This window comes from Hylobates moloch, unplaced genomic scaffold (assembly GCF_009828535.3).
Source record: "Hylobates moloch isolate HMO894 unplaced genomic scaffold, HMol_V3 SCAFFOLD_11, whole genome shotgun sequence".
Classification (NCBI taxonomy): Eukaryota; Metazoa; Chordata; class Mammalia; order Primates; family Hylobatidae; genus Hylobates; species Hylobates moloch.
Window position 1 is genome coordinate 102,563,292 of NW_026652286.1, and position 23,492 is coordinate 102,586,783.

The 23,492-nt window shown below is 45.6% G+C and overlaps 2 protein-coding genes across 10 annotated transcripts in view; one reads left to right on the forward strand and one right to left on the reverse strand.

The window, feature by feature from the left end:
* Positions 1-9,145, forward strand: part of TMEM45B (transmembrane protein 45B) — a 39,331-nt gene extending 30,186 nt beyond the window's left edge. Inside the window, exons 2-6 of the mRNA XM_058446917.1 lie at positions 2,708-2,893; positions 5,133-5,339; positions 6,233-6,417; positions 7,495-7,640; positions 8,740-9,145. Coding sequence (XP_058302900.1) covers positions 2,716-2,893; positions 5,133-5,339; positions 6,233-6,417; positions 7,495-7,640; positions 8,740-8,851 — 828 coding nt within the window. The 5' untranslated portion in view covers positions 2,708-2,715 and the 3' untranslated portion in view covers positions 8,852-9,145. The remainder of the gene's footprint in view (positions 1-2,707; positions 2,894-5,132; positions 5,340-6,232; positions 6,418-7,494; positions 7,641-8,739) is intronic.
* Positions 9,146-9,831: 686 nt separating this feature from the next.
* Positions 9,832-23,492, reverse strand: part of NFRKB (nuclear factor related to kappaB binding protein) — a 35,747-nt gene continuing 22,086 nt past the window's right edge. For 4 of the 9 annotated variants that reach the window (XM_032167885.2, XM_032167884.2, XM_032167883.2 and 1 more), the window contains 5 exons: positions 22,947-23,159; positions 19,591-20,355; positions 14,589-14,695; positions 13,682-13,817; positions 12,429-13,566 (listed from right to left, as the gene is read on the reverse strand). In XM_032167885.2, coding sequence (XP_032023776.1) covers positions 13,441-13,566; positions 13,682-13,817; positions 14,589-14,695; positions 19,591-20,355; positions 22,947-23,159 — 1,347 coding nt within the window. In that variant the 3' untranslated portion in view covers positions 12,429-13,440. The other 5 variants (XM_032167886.2, XM_032167881.2, XM_058446914.1 and 2 more) reach the window with 4 other exon arrangements.

The window sequence follows — 23,492 nt, forward strand, 5'->3', positions numbered from 1 at the left end:
ACCTCGTCCTAATTGAGCCACAGCTAGGGTGACTGAGGAACGCTCTGCTGGAAATGTGGGGAGCAGAGACCCAAGGTGGCCCTGGGCAGTGATCTCTGAGACCCCACAGGCACCTGGGCCCTTCCCCTGAAACTGTTCTGCCCCAAGGCTCTAACCCTCTGGGCCTATAATGAGCAAGGCAGCCCCAAATGCCTTTGGGGTCATTTTCCCGTTGTCTTGATAACTAGCACCTGGCTTCCTTCTACACCTACTAATCTCCTTATCAGTCATGTGGCCATACCCGTGGCTTTCTCTCCTACACACAGGTTTTTATCTTTTACATGGCTAGGCTGAGAATTTTTCAAATATTGACCTTTAGCTTTCCTTTTGATGATAAATTCTGCCTTCAAATCATTTCTCTTTTCTCACATTTTTCTCTTTTTTTTTGAGATGGAGTTTTGCTTTGGTCACCCAGGCTGGAGTGCAATGGCGCGATCTCGGCTTACTGAAACCTCCCTCTCCCGGGTTCATGCGATTCTCCTGCCTCAGCCTCCCGCGTAGCTGGGATTACAGGCTCTTGCCACCACACCTGGCTAATTTTTGTATGTTTAGTAGAGATGGGGTTTCACCATGTTTGTCAGGCTTATCTCAAACTCCTGACCTCAGGTGATCTGCCTGCCTCGCCCTCCCAAAATGCTGGGATTACAGGCGTCAGCCACGGCGCCCAGCCTCTCATGTTTTTCTATAAGCAGTTAAGAGAAGCCACACAGCATCCTGAACACTTTGCTGCTTTCTATCTCTTCTGCCAAATATCCTAGGTCATCATTCTTAAGTTCTGCCCTCCATGAGGTCCTAGAACACGACATAATTCGCTAAGTTCTTTACCACTTTCTAACAAGGATAACCTTTCTTGCAGTTTCCAATACCTTGTTCTTTATTTCTGTCTGAGACCTCATCAGAATTGCGTTCACCATCGGTATCTCTATCAACATTCTGTTCATGACCACTTAGGCAATCTCTAAGAACGAGGCTTTCCCCATAGCTCATATCCCACACCTACAGCTCTCCTCTTCTTCTGAGCCCTCACCGGAATCATCCTTAATGTTCCGTTCATGGCAATCCAGGCTTTTTTCAGCACTCACTTCAAAGCTGTTCCAGCTCTTATTCATTATCCAGTTCCAAAGCCACTCCCACGTTTTTACGTATTTGTTATAACACCTGGTTATAAATGTTATAAACTTCTCTGGTACCAGTTTCTTAGTCCCTGTTGTGTTGATATCACAGAATATGTAGACTGGGTAATTTATAAAGAACAAAAATTTATTTCTCACTGTTCTGAAAGCTGGAAGTCCAAGATCAAGGCACCAGCATCTGGTGTCTGCTGAGGACTGCCTCCTCACATGCAGGCGGACAAAAAGGGGGCCAGCTCCCTCCAGCCAGCCCCTGTATGAGGGAGGGCATCTGCTCCTAGTTCAGGAGGGAGGGGCCCTCATGGCCTAGTCCCTTCTTAAAAGTCCTCTTCTTGGCCAGGTGTGGTGGCTCACACCTGTAATCCCAGCACTTTGGGAGGCCGAGGCGGGCGGATCACCTAAGGTCAGGAGTTCGAGAAAAGCCTGGCCAACATGGTGAAACCCCATCTCTACAAAAAATATAAAAATTAGCCAGGTGTGGTGGCGGGTGCCTGTAATTCCAGCTACTCGGGAGGCTGAGGCAGGAGAATCCCTTGAACCTGGGAGGCGGAGGTTGTAGTGAGCCGAGATCGCGCCACTGCACTCCAGCCTGGGCAACAGAGTGGGAAAAAAAAAAAAAAAAAAAGTCCCCTTCTCTTAATGCTATCACCTTGGCAACACCTGGATTTTGGAGGGGACACATTCAAACCATAGCAATCACCAACAACTGGTATTTTTCTCCTACCCTACATATTCTTTAGGTAACCACCCAGGTCAGTGGGGAAAATAATCTACTTCTGAATAAATCCTAGCTATAGTTTCATGCTACTGTAAATGGGATAAAAGCAAATCATGCCTGAAAATTTTTGGAATAAGGTGATGTTTATATCGTTACGCTCATTTTTACAAAGTGTGAATCATATTGGCCAGGTTCATTTGTACTAGACCACCACACCAAAACTTTAAAAAATTATTTTCCAGTTAGGTGAAAAATGATGTTGTGCTTTCGTTTGTACATCTCTAATTTCCGGGAGATTTATAATTTGTTTGTATTATTTTGTGAATCATCCGTTCATGTCTTCTGCCTATTCTCCTACAGTCTTTTTCTTATTAATTTGTAAAGACTCTAATGTAATAGCCAACTGCTACAAGAATGTTTCTGATTTGTTGTTTACCTTTTGATGTTCTTGATATTAAAAGATGTTTATATAGCTGAACATTTTTCTTTTCTAGTCCCCTCCCTTTATGTTTATGCCTTGGAAGATTTCTCTACCTCAAATCAATAAATATTCACCTATCCTCCTCTTTCCCCACCCTCATCCTTTTATTTTATCCACATTTAAAGCATTACAGACAGTGGAGTCCAGTTGGTCAAGTAACTCACTTTACAGATGAGGCTTCAGTGATGTAACAGAAAGTCTTGTTTTATGAGAATGTGTTAATCCGTCTTAATGTGGCTTATGGTTTGCAATCTCAGGCAAGTATTGTGTTTCCTGACAAAATATACATTTGTTTGCCTTCTTCATTAGCCACCTAACAGCCTTCCCCTAATTTTTCAGGTGTCCTGATGGCAAATTTCAAGGGCCATGCACTGCCAGGGAGTTTCTTCCTGATCATCGGGCTGTGTTGGTCAGTGAAGTACCCGCTGAAGTACTTCAGCCACACGCGAAAGCACAGCCCATTGCGTTACTATCAGCGTCTCGAGATCATCGAAGCCGCAGTTAGGACTTTGTTTTCCGTCACTGGTAAGAGCAGGGGTCATTTGGTCCAGGGAATCTCCTCATCATACCCAGAACCATTTTTTTTTTTTTTTTTTGAGACGGAGTCTCGCTCTGTCACCCAGGCTGGAGTGCAGTGGTGCGATCTGGGCTCACTGCAGGCTCCACCTCCCGGGTTCACGCCATTCTCCTGCCTCAGCCTCCCGAGTAGCTGGGACTACAGGCGCCCACCACCACACCTAGATAATTTTTTTGTATTTTTAGTAGAGACGAGGTTTCACCGTGTTACCCAGGATGGTCTCGATCTCCTGACCTCGTGATCTGCCTGCCTCGGCCTCCCAAAGTGCTGGGATTACAGGCGTGAGCCACCGCACCCAGCCAACCCAGAACCTTTAATTCATTTTCTGAGCCCTGTGAAATAGATGTTTCCACTGGCGGAGATAATAGGGCAACAATTTCCTGATGGCCACTAGACTATTTTATCATAACATCCATTGTGTACAGAGCTTTATAATACTAACGGTTGACAGCGCTCACATCATGGGACACTGTGAAAAACTATCAGATCAACAAGGACACAGGTATGGAAAGTTGTAGGAGCAAAACACCCACTGTATGAAAAAGATATGACACAAATAAGAAGAGAAAAAAACAAAATAGATTAGGCTTACGTACCTGGGTTGTGACAAAGTAGAAAAATCACCTTTTTTCCTCAATTGTCTCTCCCTCCAGATCCTTACAGTAGTTAACACCCAATCCATTGGCTTATCCTCATCCTCAAGTCTCAAGTGCTTATAGAGAGAGAGTTTATGTAGATTAGTACATTAGCCAGTGGGAGAGAAAAAGCAGCAGAGCGCTGTTGGAGAGGGATTTTCCTTCACTCTGCCCCATTCCAACAAGATCCACCCACTCCCACTGTTTCCTTTGCATCCACTCCGCTCCACTGGGGCCCTCCAGGAACAAGCAGTGAGGACAGTAACAAGTGTTCTTCCTCAGGACCAGCCCCACCTGGGGGGGAATGAGGGGTCTTAATCTGCAACTGACAATTACCACTTGTCATCAGTGGCCTATGGTTTCTTGGAGAGAGTGAAGTAACATTGGTAGCTTCTCTTGAAGGAAGCAAAGCTTTACAGGGCTTTGTTGGCCTCATCCTGCTGAATTTCCCCACTCACCATTCAGGCATCACAGAGGCCTCCCGTGAGAAGTGACAGGGACCTGTGGCTTAAAGGATCAGGACAGCATCAACCTTGCCTAAATAAAGCTAGGACAATTACAATATTTGGCCCCTTGACTGGATGAAAATGGTACTCATTCAACAGCTGTCTGGCACTCCTACCACAAGCCAGGAAGTCACTGTTCCAGGCACAGGAGATACACTGGGGAACCACACAGCCCCTGCTGTCACAGGGCTTCCATTCTAGTGTCACTGGGACTTTTCCTGGGTCATTTCCACAACTTCCTGACTCTGTGTGTGGGAATTCAAAAAGGGTCTGGCTTGAGAAACTAGTATCTGGGAAACAGAGTCCAAAATGTCATCATGGAGGATTTCTTCTAGGCTTCCCTGAGAACATTTTGGGTACCAGGCATGAAGACAAATCTTTTGCCTTCCAAATTAGGTGATAAAAGTAGAAGGGATCAGAACTAAGAGCTATCCTGTGGCACAGCTTTGTCATTTTCTGGCCCACATCATGGGGCCTCTGCCTTGTTTACCCGGTGTTTTAAAACACAGAGCTGGGAGGGGCGCAGGGCTTGCAGAGCTGGCTCTGTGCCCAGGAAGGGCACGTACCTGGGAGCCACTTCCCTCCCTTGGCACATACAGGTATCTTCATTACCAGTGTATCTCTGCTCGGATTCTGCTTTCAACCTAATTGTTTCTGTCTAGGATTTCTTTTACTGCTCACTTGGCAGGGAAGCCCAGAGATTATTCTATCAGCCACACTCCGACTTAAGTGATGATGTCTTGCTCATCTCCGCTCCTGGACAAACCTCCTGGGGATCTGTGTATGGTTGTGTTCGTTGATTTTTCTACCTTCAACCCTAAACCCCTAAAAGGAACAACAATGGCAAGATGTCTACACAGGTTACTCAGCACACACCCTACTTTATACTGAAGCAGCTGCACCTGAGGCAGCAAAGTAGCTCTGCTGACCCGCAGGCCACCCTCACCTCACCCCATCTCCGCTTCGTTCATGCCTTTGGGTTATTTCTTGCTATTTGTCTCAGAGCTACTCTTCCCTCTAAAACATTCATCCTCATTTCCCTGCAGGGATCCTGGCAGAGCAGTTTGTTCCGGACGGGCCCCACCTGCACCTCTACCATGAGAACCACTGGATAAAGTTAATGAATTGGCAGCACAGCACCATGTACCTATTCTTTGCAGTCTCAGGAATTGTTGACATGCTCACCTATCTGGTCAGCCACGTTCCCTTGGGGGTGGACAGACTGGTTATGGCTGTGGCAGTATTCATGGAAGGTAATTTTGTGGAACGGATGGAGAGGAAGGAGAGCCTGACAAGCCGTATTTATGAAGGATCAGAGTACAAAATATCAGAAATGTTGCAAATACAATAACCTTCCCCAGAAAATCCACATCTCTGGACTGCCAAAACCTGAATAGGACCTAGTGCTCTGCTCTGGATGGGCCAGGTGACATATTCCCTAAAGTAGCCCACGAAAGCTTTGAGGCTTGCAGGCAGCTCCCAAAGCCCCTGGATGACACTACAGGAATCCTCCTTGCCTTCCCACTGCCGCCAGCAGCCCTGCTCACGCACGTGCACACTCCTCAGTGTGGGTGTATGTGCGCACATACACGTGTGTACACACAATGCCCCAGCTGGTTGAATGCCACCATGCCGGGGATACACCCCTTTGGTTAAGTGAAACCACACTCTACCTTTCACCCAGGGAGGTACCGTCTTGCCTCCATCACAAGTCTCAGGAGACCCAGCCCGCTGCTAGGGGAGGGCTCCCAGTATGACTCACACTGACCGGGGTACGAAAATACATTTTGTCATCTAACAACCTCACTTCTGTACCTCAGCAAGAGTCGAAAAAGGTTGAGGGCAAAACTGAATTTCAAATATACACACACACAGTCTGTTACAAATCAGCAACATGCTTTGGCTGGCCCATCCTATACTGATCCCACCATGGGTTCCGTAGAAATTTTAAGATACAATCCCTTGCTGCTTTATACTCCTAACATACTCATGAAATACACTTACTCGCATCTGTTTGCTGCCTGTAATGTTATGTAAACTAACTTCCTAAATGCTGAAGAACCTAGCTGAGACAGGTGTAGGAGGAAACTTCGGTGATGGTGAAAGCCAAGTGTAGCCCTGACAGCTGCCATCTGGTTTGTGGCAGGTTTCCTCTTCTACTACCACGTCCACAACCGGCCTCCGCTGGACCAGCACATCCACTCACTCCTGCTGTATGCTCTGTTCGGAGGGTGTGTTAGTATCTCCCTAGAGGTGATCTTCCGGGACCACATTGTGCTGGAACTTTTCCGAACCAGTCTCATCATTCTTCAGGGAACCTGGTTCTGGCAGGTGATTTTCCACACCCAGGCCCCTCGCTGGTCTGGATGGAGAAGCCCCACCGAGCGCATCCAAGAGAAATCCCTGATGAGAATATGGGGTCTGAAAATGCGCATTAAAATGCCATGCAAAGGAGTTTAGATGACCCTTTTCCCCCCATGCCCACCTTTGACTTCTAGTTTTATCCATTAACATCCAGAGGATGCACTAGCAATCCAAAATTTAGAGCATGCACAGTGAGGTTCAGCTGCCCTCCCCAGAGGATGGGCTGATGCCTTTCACAGGCTCTGCTTGCTAAACTATCCACTGGAAATGTGGGCCCTGAAGTTCTGTTTTGTTGTTTTGAGAGAGACTCACCCTGTCACCCAGGCTAGAGTGCAGTGGCGCAATCTCGGCTCACTGCAACCTCCATCTCCCAGGTTCACGCCATTCTCCTGCCTCAGCCTCCCAAGTAGCTGGGACTACAGGTGCCCGCCACCACACCTGGCTAATTTTTTGTATTTTTAGTAGAGAAGGGGTTTCACTGAGTTAGCCAGGATGGTTTAGATCTCCTGACCTCATGATCCACCCGCCTCAGCCTCCCAAAGTGCTGGGATTACAGGCATGAGCCACCATGCCCTGCTTTTTTTTTTTTTTTTTTTTTTTTTGAGACAGAGTCTCGGACTGTGGCCCGGGCTGGTGTGCAGTGTCATGATCTCAGCTCACTGCAACCTCTGCCTCCCAGGTTCAAGCAATTCTCCTGCCTCAGCCTCCCAGTTAGCTAGGATTACAGATGCCCACCACCATGCCCAGCTCATTTTTTGTATTTTCAGTAGAGACAGGGTTTCACTATGTTGGTCAGGCTGGTCTTGAACGCCTAACCTTGTAATCCGCCTGCCTCAGCCTCCCAAAGTGCTGGTATTACAGGCGTAAGCCACCACACCCGGCCAGAGCCATTTTTCTACGTGAAAAGGCCTTTCTATGCTAACGAAGTGTGGGAACTATGAGGCGTTGGTAACATATGGGCCACTTCGGTGGCCACAGGAAGACGGCTAGATTGCTTCCCAGGACCATCAACCACAAGACCAACTTCTCTGTGTAATCTCCTAGATTGGGTTTGTGCTGTTCCCACCTTTTGGAACACCTGAATGGGACCAGAAGGATGAGGCCAACCTCATGTTCATCACCATGTGCTTCTGCTGGCACTACCTGGCTGCCCTCAGCATCGTGGCCATCAACTATTCTCTTGTTTACTGGTATGTCTGAGACTTTTGTGAAGCTTTTCCTCCTAACTCTAAGCAGGACTGATGTGATTAAATTGCACCGTCTAATGAGTGCCGACTACATGCCAAATTCTGTGTAAGGTACTCTCATGCGGGGAAGGTATCACTACCCTTATTTGCAAACAAGGGGAATGAGGCTTTTCAAAGTTTAATGATGTGTCTGGGTCATAGTAACCTGAGGGACCCAGGTTTCAAATGCAGGTCTCACAGGTTTTAAGCCTGTGGTGTGGTGGGGAAAACTGAAATGGGAATCAGTACTGTATGGCAGTCCCCATGTAAAGGGTTCATTCTGGACCCATCATCTTATTTCCAGACCTGCCCTCCCTGCTTCCCAGAGACGATGTGACAATCAAAAAATAAACCAGAGCAGAATGTTAAGACAAACTGCACTCCACCCCTCACTGAAGGCTCCTTAGAGGTATACAGATAACAGCTATGGACTCCTATGCACTTGCTGTGCCCCAGGCCCAGTGGAAAGCAGCTAAACTGTATTATCCCATTTAATCTTCACTGCTTTATGAAGTATGCACTGTTATTTTTTACAGGCGGAGAAAACAAGGCTTCAAAAAGCTGAGTAACTTGACCAAGGTCACCCCACTAATAAATGGCAGAGCCTCTCAGTGCAAGGGTGACTTTTAGCAAATGGTATTACCAGTTCTATTTGCTGTTCAGCTGCCTCTACCTTTTCTTCTAGGTCATTTCTCTAGATCCCAAGCAGAATATTAGGTTGATGCAAAAGTAACTGGTTTTTGCCATTATTTCATCCAAAAAGAGTTCCACACGGACCAAAGAGAAGGGAGCTCAAGTCAGTTTCTGTAGTTCTCCTGGCCAGCCACTGAAACAGTACACCAAGACAGGCAGGAGACCTTGGCCTCAATTATGACATTAGTAGTTTCCACCATCGCCCCTTTATCTACTGATATTTCCTAAGAAGTCTAGTTTAAAGACATGTAATCACAGTATTTGATAGAAATATAAAGAAAATAGTTTAAGAACCAGTAGATGCCTTCACATCCTTGGTAATGGATTAAGGGAATCTCTGGCTAATTGGCTCTTACTCTCTCTATTAAAGCCTTTTGACTCGGATGAAGACACACGGAAGGGGAGAAATCATTGGAATTCAGAAGCTGAATTCAGATGACACTTACCAGACCGCCCTCTTGTGTGGCTCAGATGAGGAATGAGCCGAGATGTGGAGGGTGTAGATATCCCACTGCACAGCTGGAATGAATGGAGTCCATCCCCTCCACCTGAATGCCTGCTGTGGTCTGATCTTAAGGGTCTATATATTTGCACCTCCTCATTCAACACAAGGCTGGAGGTTCTAAAACAGGAAATCAGGCCTACAGCATCCTGTGTATCTTGCAGTTGAGATTTTTAAACATAATATAAAGTCTGTGTTGGTATAGTACCCTTCATAAGGAAAAATGAAGTAATGCCTCTAAGCAGCAGGCCTTTGTGCCTCAGTGTAAAGAGAAATCAAGAGATGCTAAAAGCTTTACAATGGAAGTGGCCTCATTTATGAATCCAGGATATGAATCCAGCAAAAGAACTTGCTGCTTTTGGTAACTTATCCCTTTTTCTCTTAAGAAAGCAGGTACTTTCTTATTAGAAGTATGTTAGAATGTGTAAGCAAATGACAGTGCCTTTAGAGTTACAATTCTAACTTACATTATTCACAAGCTTTGGTATTTTAAAACTATTGTTAAACATATCATAACCAATCATACCAGGGTACTGCAATACCACTGTTTATAAGTGACAAAATTAGGCCAAAGGTGATTTTTTTAAATCAGGAAGCTAGTTACCGGCTCTACTGAGAGTTGGAGCCCTGATGTTCTGATTCTTCAAAGTCACCCTAAAAGAAGATCTGATAGAAAAGCTGTATACACGAGATAGAAAAATGTCAGGTATGGAAGGCTTTCAATTTTAATATAGCTGAAAGCAAAGGATAACGAATTCAGAATTAGTAATGTAAAATCTTGATACCCTAATCTTGCTTCTGGATCTGTTCTTTTTCTTTTTTAAAAACTTCCTTCACTGCGCCTGTAATCCTAGCACTTTGGGAGGCCAAGGCAGGTAGATCATGGGGTCAGAAGATCAAGACCATCTGGCTAACATGGTGAAACCCCGTCTCTACTGAAAATACAAAAAATTAGCCGGGTGTGGTGGCGGGCACCTGTAGTCCCAGCTACTCGGGAGGCTGAGGCAAGAGGATGGCATGAACCCGGTAGGGTAGCTTGCAGTGAGCCGAGATCATGCCACTGTACTCCAGCCTGGGTGACAGAGCAAGACTCTGTCTCAAAAACAAACTTCCTTCAACAAATATTTATTAAATATCCACTTTGCAACAGCACTGAAATGGCTGTAAGGACTCCTGAGATATGTGTCCAGCAAGGAGTTTATAGTCAAACAGGAGAAACATGCCAGTAGTTACATCCAGTGTGATGGGTGCTGAGAGGCAAGTACAAACCACAATGAGAAAAAGGAGAGGAGGGGAAATGCAGAGCTCGCCCTGTAGAAAAAGCATATCCCAGGTAGAGAGTGTAGCACATTAAAAAATGAAAGCATAAAAAAATACGGAGAACTTAAAAAGTTCTACAAACTGATAAAAGTGAGTTAGGACCAAGCTGATGGGCCTTAGAGACCAAATAATACTTTCCACGTGCGTAGTATTTTTCAGATTCTGAAATGCACCCTATCTCATTTGGTTCTCACAACCGCTTGTAATGTGTAAGAGCATGAGGTCTTTCAGAAAAGCTGGCTGGCCTAGCCAGGCACAGTGGCTCACGCCTGTAATCCCAGCACTTTTGGAGGCCAAGGCAGGTGGATCATGAGGTCAAGAGATCGAGACCATCCTGGCCAACATGGCGAAACCCCATCTCTACTAATAATATAAAAATTAGCTTGGTGTGGTGGCGAGCACCTGTAGTCCCAGCTACTTGGGAGGCTGAGGCAGGAGAATCACTTGAACCCGGGAGGCGGAGGTTGCAGTGAGCCGAGATTGTGTCACTGCACTCCAGCCTGGCAACCGAGCAAGACTCCATCTCAAAAACAAAAACAAAACACTCACCCATAGCTGTGCCATTCATCTATCAGAAACCTGAAGCCAGCATATGAAGGAAGCAAGTGTGGCACAAATCCTGGGCTGTCACCGTAAACAGCTCTAGTAGGGAGTTTCCATTCTACGCTATTGCTATTCCACCCACAGGCTGGATAGTGCCGAATTTACACTTCCTGAGGTGTCAGCATCCTGAAGCAACCTGAACTTTACACTCACTCCCTGCTCTCCAGAATGCACACATCTGCATGTGCAAAAACGACAAGCAGAATCAGGTGACCTCAGCTAACAGGAATGTGGGCAGGGCTGTGGCTGAATGCCAGACCTACTTTTATGAAATTCCTTGTTAAGTAAATTCAGAAGGGGTTTGTTTGTAGCTGGCAGTAAATACCTAAGACAAGATCTCTGGAATTTCTACCTTTTTTTGTTTGTTTGTTTAAAAACTGTCACATGGCTTTCTATGTGAAATGTGATTCTTGAAAATAACAGATACACAAATATCAAAGGATTATCAAACGCAGACACACTCACCTTTCTCAGGTGGAAAGGCCCATTTCCCCGCACTGCACCCTACCTCTCCCCACTGCCAACCTCATCCCGTGCCAGTCTACTTGCCCATCACAAGCTCAACCTGGGAGGCCCATTCACCTCTGCTCTCTGCAATTGCAATGCAGGCCTCCCACCTCCTAAGACTGGATTGCCCCCAGGCTCGCCAGGATACATCACAGCCCTCCTGCCCGGAGGAAGGCAACAGAGAGACTTGACTTAGAATCAGAAGCTTCTCTTTAACTTCAACTCAGACTCATGTCTTCCAACGGTTAAAGAGGAATGATGACACTGATTTTACAAAATTGCTCTAAGAATTAAACAAAATGTCTGTGAAACAGCTGCAGAGCCAACCAGCCTCCCAGACCCTCCTCCGCTTCTCCGCAACCCCCTAACCACCCAACAACTAAGCCAGGCTGCCTCCATCCCACATCCTCCTGCTTCACCTCTTCAACGCACAAGAGCTTCAATACACTCCAAAAATTAAAGATACGTTTTTAATAACTTGGGCACTTTCAAGAGAAACAGGGAAGCACCAGCAACTCAGAAAGCCTTTACCACTCACTGCTGCCCCAAAACAAGAGATGCATATATTGCTGACAACCAGTGCTTGAATTAATTACATTTTAAAATATTGTCCTGAGCTCTGCCTGTAGCTGAGGCTGAGAAGCGTGAAATAGCCAGGATTAAATGACCTGCAAATCTAGACTGGCTTCTTTTGGGACTGGTACTGCCAGGCAGATAGATCCCTGTTCCTTGCACCCCCACTGTCCTCCACCATCTCTACTCGAGCAAGGGTCAAAAAACTTTTTTTTGAGACGGAGTCTTGCAGGCTGGAGTGCAGTGGCATGATCTCCGCTCACTGCAACCTCCACCTCCCGGCTTCAAGCAATTCCCCTGCCTCAGCCTCCCAAGTAGCTGCGACTACAGGTGCACACCACCATGCCCGGCTAATTTTTTGTAGTTTAGTAGAGACAGGATTTCACCATGTTGTTCAGGATGGTCTCGATCTCCTGACCTCGTGATCTGCCCGCCTTGGCCTCCCAAAGTGCTGGGATTTACAGGTGTGAGACACCGCGCCCGGCTGCAAAAAAAAAAAAAAAAACTTTTACTTAAAAGGCCATATAGGAAATACTTCAGGCTTCAAGGCCATCCAGTCTCTATGTCAACTACTCAATTCTGCCTTCGAATCTGAAAGCAGCCACAGATAATACAAACACAAATGGGTCTGGGCTGTGTTCCAATAAAACTTTATTTACAAAAACAAATGGCCAGCCCCAACGGCCTGGTTTGCAACTCTTGCTCTGGAGCAGAGCCGAATGTATACTCTCTGAACTGCAACAAAGTTTGTGCTGCAAAAGCAGCACCTCTGCTGTCAGTCCCCTCCTCTCTGTCCACTGGCTCTGGACATCCATGTGAACAGGCTTACCAAGAAGGACGAAGTGGGCAGGTAAAGCTGGGGGGGGCCACAATCAAGATCCCAACACCCCTATCTTTAACAGGCAGTGCCAAGCGAATCCCATTTCAGGGGACCCACTCTACCTCGCTGCCTAAGATGTCTTCCCATCTTACAGCCTCTCGATTACTATGCAGTTACCAAGTTGGCTACCACCTTACTAAGATTCTTGCCATTTTCTCATTCTAGTCAAAAGAATAAGTCATCAGTTTGGTGGAAGGGGCGGCTAAAGCCCAAGTTTATATTTGATACAGATGTATAACAGGTTCTTTAAAAAAATAAATTACATAAAATTTTCTGGACATAAAAATCCTATCCAGACCACTAGTCACGGAGAAGACCAGAAGCCAAAAAATACAATCCTCATGGAGAACCAGCTTATTCGCTGTGTGCACTCTGCAACTGGTAAGCCTTCCCTGGGGGTCTTACTCTCAGAACTCTGGCTTGTAGGACATAACTGGTAATTCCTGCAATTTCAACAGAATATTCTCCTAGATTGGTAGAGAGCAGAACCTTGGAACTCTGGAGTGAACCTTTCTCAGGGTGCTCCACTATGGCACATGGCAGCAGAATCCAGGCCACTGTTGCCATCATCCCCCGCCTGGCTGCCTTGAACAGGCAAGCTTAAAAGAATGACACAACCTCCCTGCTCCCTTCTCAGCCAGGACAGACCAGGCATGGTCTTTCATGGAAGCCATCCTCTCTCATAATCATTGTTGCTCAGGTGCCTGTTTAGGAGATGGAGCTGTAGTCACAACAACAGTGGAGACTGCTTTGGAGGAGCCAGAAGCTGTTCCCTGTTGGAGATGGGATGCAGGGACAGTCTGGATGCGCACCTGTTTGCAAAGACAGAAGGTCAGGTCAATGGACTGCAAGTAGGCTCACCAGTTAAGAACAGCAGTGAAATCAGAGAGGAGCCCAATATGGCCAAGAATTTGCCCTGGGCCTTACCTGTGTGGCCTGACCTTGCTGCTGAAGCTGCTGCAACTGCTGAGCAGTGAGGAAACTAACAGGCTTATTGCCAGCAATGAGCTTAGTGCCCGCTGGCATAGTTGTGAGGATGATGTTGCGGCCCAACCCACTGAGGCTGTGGAGGGAAAGCAGGGGTGAGGTATAACGATATTGGTGGATATTCTCTGGCCCAGATTTAGGCCATGTATTGAAGGACAACAGGGAGGTCTGTGCCAATGAAAATCCCAGCATTTCAGATTGAAATGGAAACCAACTGCTGAGACCACCTTTCTTCCAGCTTCTCCACTTCCCATGGCAGAAGACAGTAATCCCAGAAGCCCCCAGTGCTTTGGATAAAATGGCCCTTGACTCCCGGCCCTGACCAGCAGGAATAGTGGACAGGGCCCCAGAGAGGTGTGCACTTCTGCAAGAAACCCTCCCCCTAATAGCCACATCTCACAAGCTGCCCTGAGACTGCGGACTGATTTCATCGTGCCCTTTATCCCTGTTTTAATCAAGGCCACAGGTGGCCCTCATTCCTTGAACTGCTTAGGTTTAGAGCTCAAATGTCAAAGGGAGGCTTCCCTCACACCTAGCTGAGCCCCATCCTAGCACTTCCCACACCCTTTTCTCTCCAGTATGTATCACCATGCATGTTGCTTTTTTATTGTTTCTCTACTTTACAATGTATGCTTGGAGAACAGCAGGGATTTTCATTATTTTAATCACTGCACCTAAAACAATACTAGATGCTCAATAAATACCGTTGATGAGCACAATAAAGGAGAGGTATCAAAGGAGGGCCCCAGAAAAACCAGCCACTTTGCCACTCGGTGACAAGGACTGGTAAGCCCTGCCTGCCACCTCCACCCACGAATTGGTTCCTTTACCATGACATAGTACTTACTTGGCTCCAAGGTTGCCTTTGATGATGGGGGCTGTGACCACGCTCTTGCCCTTCATTGGCTGGCTGATCACAGAGAGGGGAACTGTGATCCGTGTAGGCAACTTCCCCTAGAAAAAAAAAGCAGGTTTTGTAAGACAGGACGTAAGGAAAACCAGCAAGTGTCACCTCCAGGGCATCAGGAACTGAGGAGCAAGCACTACAGATGCTGTCAGCCCCCAGTAACCACCAGGGTCTCAAGGCTCCTGAGGTTTGGGCCCAGAAAACCCTAATGAAACTACTTATATACTATAGTCAGGTGAAATCTGATCTTTTATCATCCTCTTTCATGCTACCAGAAGCAGCAGCAACCCGATCTATCTGCTTTCACCAGGATAAAACCTGTATCTAAATCACAAAAGGCAGGTGTGTCCTCGCTTTAGCACAGTCCAAGATTCTGAGTTCCTTGGAGGACAGAGGCTTATCTCTGTATCCCTCAGTACATGGCACAGTGCTGGGCACACAATCACTACTTGGTGAAATAAATTCGAGGAAGGACAGAGGAGCTCAAGAGTTAACATTTCAAGCACACAACTACTCACTGAAGTGCAGGACCACTGGTGAGGAACAAACAGCAGGGCATGCTAGATTAGGGAGAGGCCATGCTCTCCAGTGCTTTCCATTTCTCCCGGAGATAAGAGAGGTTAGCTAGGGGACACTAATAATAAACTCAATCAAGTGAAAAGTCCAACCCCCAAGCTAATAAAGCCTAAGAAAAAATTTTTTTAGAAACTGAGAAGGCCTAGAGTCTTTGGGATTTCAGGATGGTTAAGATAGGTCACTGCATTACCTGTTTTCAGATGGCCTTGGTTTTAATGCTTGACTGGTAATAAAATTTCTATGCAGTAAAATCTTATGTAAATTAAATCTGAGTTTTAAAAAATTCAAGAGGGCTGGCTGACAGGATGCTGGGAGAGGGCATCAGCATTCCACAGAGGCAGGCTAACACAAAGGAGACGGGCATTCAGCTGCAAAACTGCGCCGCAGGTCACTGCACCTATCTCCATGGGGTTCACCCACAGCCTGGAGCCTGTTAAAAAAGCATGCAAAGAGGGCAACAGGCAACAGAATACCTTGAGATGGTACCTTCAGATACATTTACTTATGGTTTTGTTTTCTTCCTCAAAATGCCTTTGTTGCTTAAAACATCTCAGACCAGTACACTGCCTAGAATGATCCCTTCAGGAACTACCTAAAAAGCTGACTAGATGGGGAAATAAGCACCATCAATACTTCCTGCCCCACCAAATGCTCTCTAGTTGCACCTACCCAGGTTGATTATAACAGGACAGATGACACTCGATACAACATTTCAGTTAGAGGTATTCAACAGAAACAAAAGTGGATTAAGTGAGTGCAGTTTCCCCGCTTCCTTATTTCAACTTCCATGATGTAGAAACCTAAGTAACTCGTTTTTTTTTTTTTTTTTCTGAGACAGAGTCTCGCTCTGCCATCCAGGCTGGAGTGCAATGGTGCGATCTTGGCTCACTGCAACTTCCGCCTCCTGGGTTCAAACGATTTTCCTGCCTTAGCCTCCTGAGTAGCTGGGATTACTGGTGCCCATCACCAACGCCCGGCTAATTTTTGTATTTCTGGTAGAGACACGGTTTCACCATGTTGGCCAGGCTGGTCTCGAACTCCTGTCCTCAGGTGATCCGCCCACCTCGGCCTCCCAAAGTGCTGGGAATTACAGGCGTGAGACACTGCGCCTGACCAATTATTTCTTTTTTAACCACACTATGTGAAGATTTTCTGTTTTGGGTATTCATTTGACTTATGTTTATATCCTTCTTCATTGCTCTGGCTTTTATCCCAATTTATGAAAGTTTCCCTACATAGCTTGTTCAGTAAAGCGAAACTGTATTTGATATTGTCCATACACACCCCCACACACACCCCTCTTCTGAACAATGCTCCTTACCTAGAGGCTGAAGAGTAAACACACATGCATCCACAGACACCTGTGTGGGGATATGGGGATTTGGTTTATGATAAATGTAGCCTTTCAAGCTAGTGGGGGAAGCAATAGCTGATTATTTTGGCAAGTTTGAAAACTAGGAAGTGAGATTTCTACTTCATCCTATTCACAAAAATGTATTTCAAATGCATTAACAATTATACTTTTTAAAAAAACTCAAGGTATTTTACGAAAATAAAGGTTAACCAAAACAGCATGGTACTGGTAACACAACAGAGACATAGATCAATGGAACAGAATAGAGCCCTCAGAAATGATGCCGCATATCTACAACTATCTGATCTTTGACAAACCTGACAAAAACAAGAAATGGGGAAAGGATTCCCTATTTAATAAATGGTGCTGGGAAAACTGGCTAGCCATATGTAGAAAGCTGAAATTGGATCCCTTCCTTACACCTTATACAAAAATTAATTCAAGATGGATTAAAGACTTAAATGTTAGACCTAAAACCATTAAAATCCTACAAGAAAACCTAGGCATTACCATTCAGGACATAGGCGTGGGCAAGGACTTCATGTCTAAAACACCAAAAGCAATGGCAACGAAAGCCAAAATTGACAAATGGGATCTAATTAAACTAAAGAGCTTCTGCACAGCAAAAGAAACTATCATCAGAGTGAACAGGCAACCTACAAAATGGGAGAAAATTTTTGCAACCTACTCATCTGACAAAGGGCTAATATCCAGAATCTATAATGAACTCAAACAAATTTACAAGAAAAAAACAAACAACCCCATCAAAAAGTGGGCAAAGGACATGAACAGACACTTCTCAAAAGAAGACATTTATGCAGCCAAAAAACACATGAAGAAATGCTCATCATCACTGGCCATCAGAGAACTGCAAATCAAAACCACAGTGAGATACCATCTCACACCAGTTAGAATGGCCATCATTAAAAAATCAGGAAACAACAGGTGCTGGAGAGGATGTGGAGAAATAGGAACACTTTTACACTGTTGGTGGGACTGTAAACTAGTTCAACCATTGTGGAAGTCAGTGTGGCGATTCCTCAGGGATCTAGAACTAGAAATACCATTTGACCCAGCCATCCCATTACTGGGTATATACCCAAAGGACTATAAATCATGCTGCTATAAAGACACATGCACATGTATGTTTATTGCGGCACTATTCACAATAGCAAAGAGTTGGAACCAACCCAAATGTCCAACAACGATAGACTGGATTAAGAAAATGTGGCACATATACACCATGGAATACTATCCAGCCATAAAAAAGATGAGTTCATGTCCTTTGTAGGGACATGGATGAAACTGGAAAACATCATTCTTAGTAAACTATCACAAGGACAAAAAACCAAACACTGCATGTTCTCACTCATAGGTGGGAATTGAACAATGAGAACTCATGGACACAGGAAGGGGAACATCACACTCCGGGGACTGTTGTGGGGTTGGGGGCGGGGGGAGGGACAGCATTAGGAGATATACCTAATGCTAAATGACGAGTTAATGGGTGCAGGAAATCAACATGGCACATGGATACATATGTAACAAACCTGCACATTGTGCACATGTACCCTAAAACCTAAAGTATAATAATAATAAAAAAAAAGAAAATAAAGGTTAACATTTTATAATCCTGGGGTAAGGAAGACATAGACACGAAACCTAGAAACCATTAAAGGAAATGCTGACAGATCTAATTAGATACAATTATAAAGACCTGTAGAGCAAAAGACTCCATATAATAAGGTTAAAAGATGACTGGAAAAAAATATTTTCTATGTATATAAAGAATTCACATCCACAGATTCCGTATCTTCTGGATGTTATAAAAAGCCACCTCAAACAATATGAAAATGCCAAATACCTCAAAAGAAAAGTGGCAAAGATTTACTCACCAGGGAGCACATGCCAATCTCCAAATGAATGGATACTCAACTTCACTCATAGCAGTGAAATGAAATCAAAAAAGAACCCCCTTTTCACCAGTAAGACACGTATGCGAGGTTAAAAAGACGTAGTATCAGCACTGGTTAAGGTCTAGGGGAAACAGGAGGCTTGCTGATAGGGGCACATGTGGATGTGGCCTTTCAGGCGGCGCCGCTGGAATATCTCAACCCCCAAGGCTCGCGCTAGCACTCTCCGCTTCAGAAATGTTCACACATAAGCCCAGAAACACTCGCCACTGCCTAACAGTAGAAATGCATCCTTTAGCAGAGCCCCTTCTACCGGTTACTATACCATTGAAAAGATGCCAGTCAATATCTGTGTATGGCCTAGAACGATCAAGACATTTCTAAAAAATAAATAAAGCAGCCGGGGGCGGTGACTCACACCTGTAATCCCAGCACTTTGGCAGGCCGAGGCGGGTGGATCACCTGAGGTCAGGATTATTGCGACCAGCATGGAGAAACCCTGTCTCTACTAAAAATACAAAATAAGCCAGGTGTGATGACACATGCCTGTTAATCCCAGCTACTCGGGAGGCTGAGGCAGGAGAATCGCTTGAACCCAGGAGGCGGAGTTGCAGTGAGCCGAGATCGTGCCATCGCACTCCAGCCTGGGCAACAAGAGCGAAACTCCATCTCAAAAATAAACAAACAAATAGAGCAAATCACAGAATATATAAAGTCTCTCATGGGTGTTTTTTAAACTACGTGTACATGTATGAAAATGCTCAAGAAAAGGACTAGAAGGATAAATGCCGAACTACCCACAGCAATTAGTCTTCATGAAGGGAGAACTGGAACATGGTCAAGTTTTATTTTGTCTGCACTGTTCTTTACCATTTGAAAACAATGTATGCATGTACTACACTTTGATAAACTGTGTTTCAAAGGAAAACAAGTCAGTAAATAAATCTATTTCGGGTACATGAGGTGATATTTAGGGCCTCTAATTTCCACTCCTAAAAAGAAGTTTCCTAGTTTTCAGAGAGTTTCTCGCGTAATGGGCAGTTGAGGCTTGAGTAAATGTTCTAAAAAGAAGGCCTATGCTTTACCACTAGTTACTCACAGCCTGGGACGTAGACACAACCGTGGTGCTGACAGGGACCTGCCGCACGGTGGGGGCTCCTGTGCCGATGCTGATGGGGGTGCTTGCAGCCCCAGAAGCCACAGCTACAGTCTTGGACACAGCAGCATTCATACTGGGCAAGGACACCGCTGAAGTATGGACAGTTCCAGACCCGCTGGCTACCGAGGCCCCTTGCTTGGCGTGGGTTGCAACGGTGATGGTCTGGCCTGCTTTGGGAGGTATCACTCCCAGTCCCTGCACAATGCGGATCGTGGCAGCTGGTTTTGCTTCTGAAGAGGCCACTGTGCTTTTTCCCTTCTGGTCAGCCACACTCACGCCAAGAGCTGGCATCAAGCGAAAAGCCGAACTTGAGGCTTCTGTTGGCTTGAGGTCAGGAGTCACTTTGACCACAGTGGTACCTGGAGTGGATGAAGGGGCACTGGCTGAACTGGCCTTGGCAGGGCTATCAGCTGCATGGACTGGATTGGAAGTGACGTGTAAGGTGGCAGAGATGCCTTTGCCTGTAGTGTTGCCTCCTGTCCCGAAGAGGTCCTGGGTCAATTTGACTGTGGTAACCTGGGACTTGGCCAATGTGGCCATCATGTCCGGAGTGATTCGCAGAACCGTCTGGCCCTTGGCATCTGTGGTGATGGAAGAGGGTGGCAGACGCAATACATCCTTACCCTGGATGCGGAAGTTAGTGGCTGTGAGTGGAATGCTGTTGCCTGTTTGGGGCTTCACACCAAGCTGCCCAGTGATTGCCACCTGGATGGGGAGAAGCAGCACTGATGAGGGATTCACAATAGTAAACCATTTACAAAATACAACTAGACAAACTTCTGTTTCATGGGTAGATGTTTTGTATTTTCTTTTTTTTATTTTGCAAACATTCACAGAAGTAGAGAACAGTATAACAAACCCTTATATCTTTTCACCCAGCTTCAAAAATTAATACTTTGTTTTAGCTATCCCTCCCCACTGTGGTGGGGGAGGGAGGAATTAGAATATATTAAAGTAAATCCAAGATCTGCTATTTTACTGATCAATATCTCTGTACACATCTATAACCTAGAAAAGGACTTTTTGAGACAGGGTCTTGCTATGTCACTAGGCTGGAATGCAGTGGTACAATCAGAGCTCACTCCAGCCTGGAACTCCTGGGCTTAAATGTTCCTCCTGCCTCAGTCTCCTGAGTAGCTGGGACTACAGGTGTACAACTGAGCCTGGCTTCCCACCTCCTAAGGCCAGTTCCCTCATGTGTAACAGATGCAGGCCTATTAGCCTTACTCAGGGACTTTCTCTGTGGCGTGATCTATCTTCTTCCTTCTACTGGACTACGGCCATCAGAATGCAAACATGCTGTAATACTTCCCATCCTAAAAAACAACCAATCCTGGCTAACTCTACACCTCCCTCCACCTACTCCACTCCACATTCAACTCCAGTTCTCTGCTCTCTTCAGAAGCAAAATTCCTCTAAAAACTACCTATATAATCACCCCTTGGTATGTGCGAGAGACTGGTTCCAGGATGCCCCCAGGTAGATACTAACATCCACAGATGCTCAAGTCCCTTACACAAAATGCACTATCTCCATAAAACCAACAAACATCCTCCCGTGTAGTTAAAATCATCTCTAGATTACCTATAATATCTAATACATTGTAAATCCTGTGTAAACAGCTTCTATACTGTATTGGTTTTTTAATCTGTATTATTTTTTATTGTATTGTTATTTTTTACTGGGGTTTTTTGCAAATAATCCATGGTTAGCTGAATCTGAGGATGTACAACCCACGAGTACAGAGGCCGATCATACTCACTGTCTCCACTTCCTCACCTTACCTTCTCTTTTGAACCCATTCCCCAAAAGCCACCAATCCACTGGCCCAGTGAAGCCCATGCGTTATCCTGATCCACCGAGTCTCATCTCACACCTTCCCGACCACACTTTTCTCTGTCTTGCAGTCTCCACACCTCAATTTTCTTCTGCCTCAATAAATGATGCCACCATCTATCCAAGCACCCAAGCCAAAGCCATGGATGGGGTAATTCTCACCTTCTTCCTCTCAGACCCCCACACAAGCCACCAGCAAACTGCACTGGCTCCCCCTTCAACCACATCCAGACCCCACTACTCCCCTCCACCTCTGATGAACGGTCACTCCAATCTACAGCAGCCTTGCCTCTCACCTGGACGACTGCCACTGCCTCCTACAGGGGTTCCCCATTTCCATTCTTGTCCCCCACTGTTCATTCTACCCAGCAGCTGGATGTTTCTTTAAATGTAAACCAGATCAAGTCACCCTTGCTCACCATCTTCCAGTGGCTCCCCTCACATTTAAATTAACTTCAAAGTCCCACATAATCTAACTACTGGCAACCTCTCCCACCCTCGTCCTCTAACACCCTCACACTTGCTCCCTACACTCCAGCCACAATGATTCTCCTCTCGTTCCTCAATCATATTCCTGACACGAAACATCTGCACTTGCCATTCCTGGGCCTCAAATGTTTTATCTCCCAATCATCACTTCATGGCGCGCTCTTTCTTTCATCTCTTTCAAATGTCACCTCCCCAGAGAGGCCTTCTCCAATCACTGCAGCTAAAATAACACACTACTGCTCTCCACCCCTGAGCCTGTCTACCGATTAGCATAGCATTTATTACTCACACTGAGGTACTTGTCTCTTAGCTCTATGAGAATACACGTTCCGCGAGGGCAAGGACTTAAGTCTGTTTAATGTACCATTAAATCTCCAATACTTAGGACAGTGTCTAGCTTAATGTTCGTTGAACAACAAAGAAAAAAAACATTACTTTATCGTTATGTGGTTCCATTTCTCCATCTGTAAATAATAAGAGTGCCTACACCACAGAGCTAAGAAGATTAGACTATTTAACAAGCAAAAAATGCTTAATGCGGTGCAGGCACACAGGAGGCACTCCTATCAGTATTAGCTGCTATACTGCTTACAGTTCTTTGAAGTTCGATGATTATTCTTTTATATTCACAACCAAGAAAGTAGAAGCAAATTCTACTTTTACGAGTGGTAAACTGAGAAGCCAATAAAATATGGCCATGGGAATTTAACTAAATTCATGAACGGTCTATTCTAAATCCAGAAACTCGACTACTAAATGCTGAATTAAATGGAATGAAACAGAGGAAATCTCTTCAGCATCTATAAAGGCTGCACTGCCTTTGGTGGGAACTCACGCCTAAGTATAAGCTGAGAGTCGAAGATGACCAATCTTCTTCCCATGGGCATGCAGTCTGGCCAAGAACCTCCAGCTCCAGTGGTCCCTGCTCCAGGATGAAGGATTGAGATCCACCTGGAAAGAGCCCCACCTACCTGCTTGATGATGTTCTGTCCTGTGATGTTTTGAATGACGGCAGCCGTGGAGGCACTGGGAGCAGAGGTCCCAGGAGAACTCGTGGCTGGCTTACTCACAGGGCTGGCTGTGGCAGGGAGACTTGTCACCGTGAGCCCTGTCTGCCCAGGTCCAGGCCGCTGCACAGTGGCTGCCGTAGTCTGCGCTTTGACTGGCACAGCGGCCATTACTGTCTAGTTCAGGGCATGAGGCCGAGAGCTTAATTAGACTCTAAGATGCAGACCAGCACTCTAACCAAGAGTCTCCCTCATCACCCCAGGAAGCATTCCTCTCAAAGAGCTTCTAATCCCACAGTACTTAAGGCACACCACTCTCTAAAATGGACACTGTAAATGTCTCATTAGTGTATATCTTCATTTTCAGAATTTTACAATTAACATCTCATTTTATTCCTACACATTGAGGACAAATACTATCTTACCCCTTTTATAGCAAAGGAAACTGAGATAAAGAGGATACAAATCTTCTCTAAACTCACACAACTAGTTCACGGCATAGCTAAGACT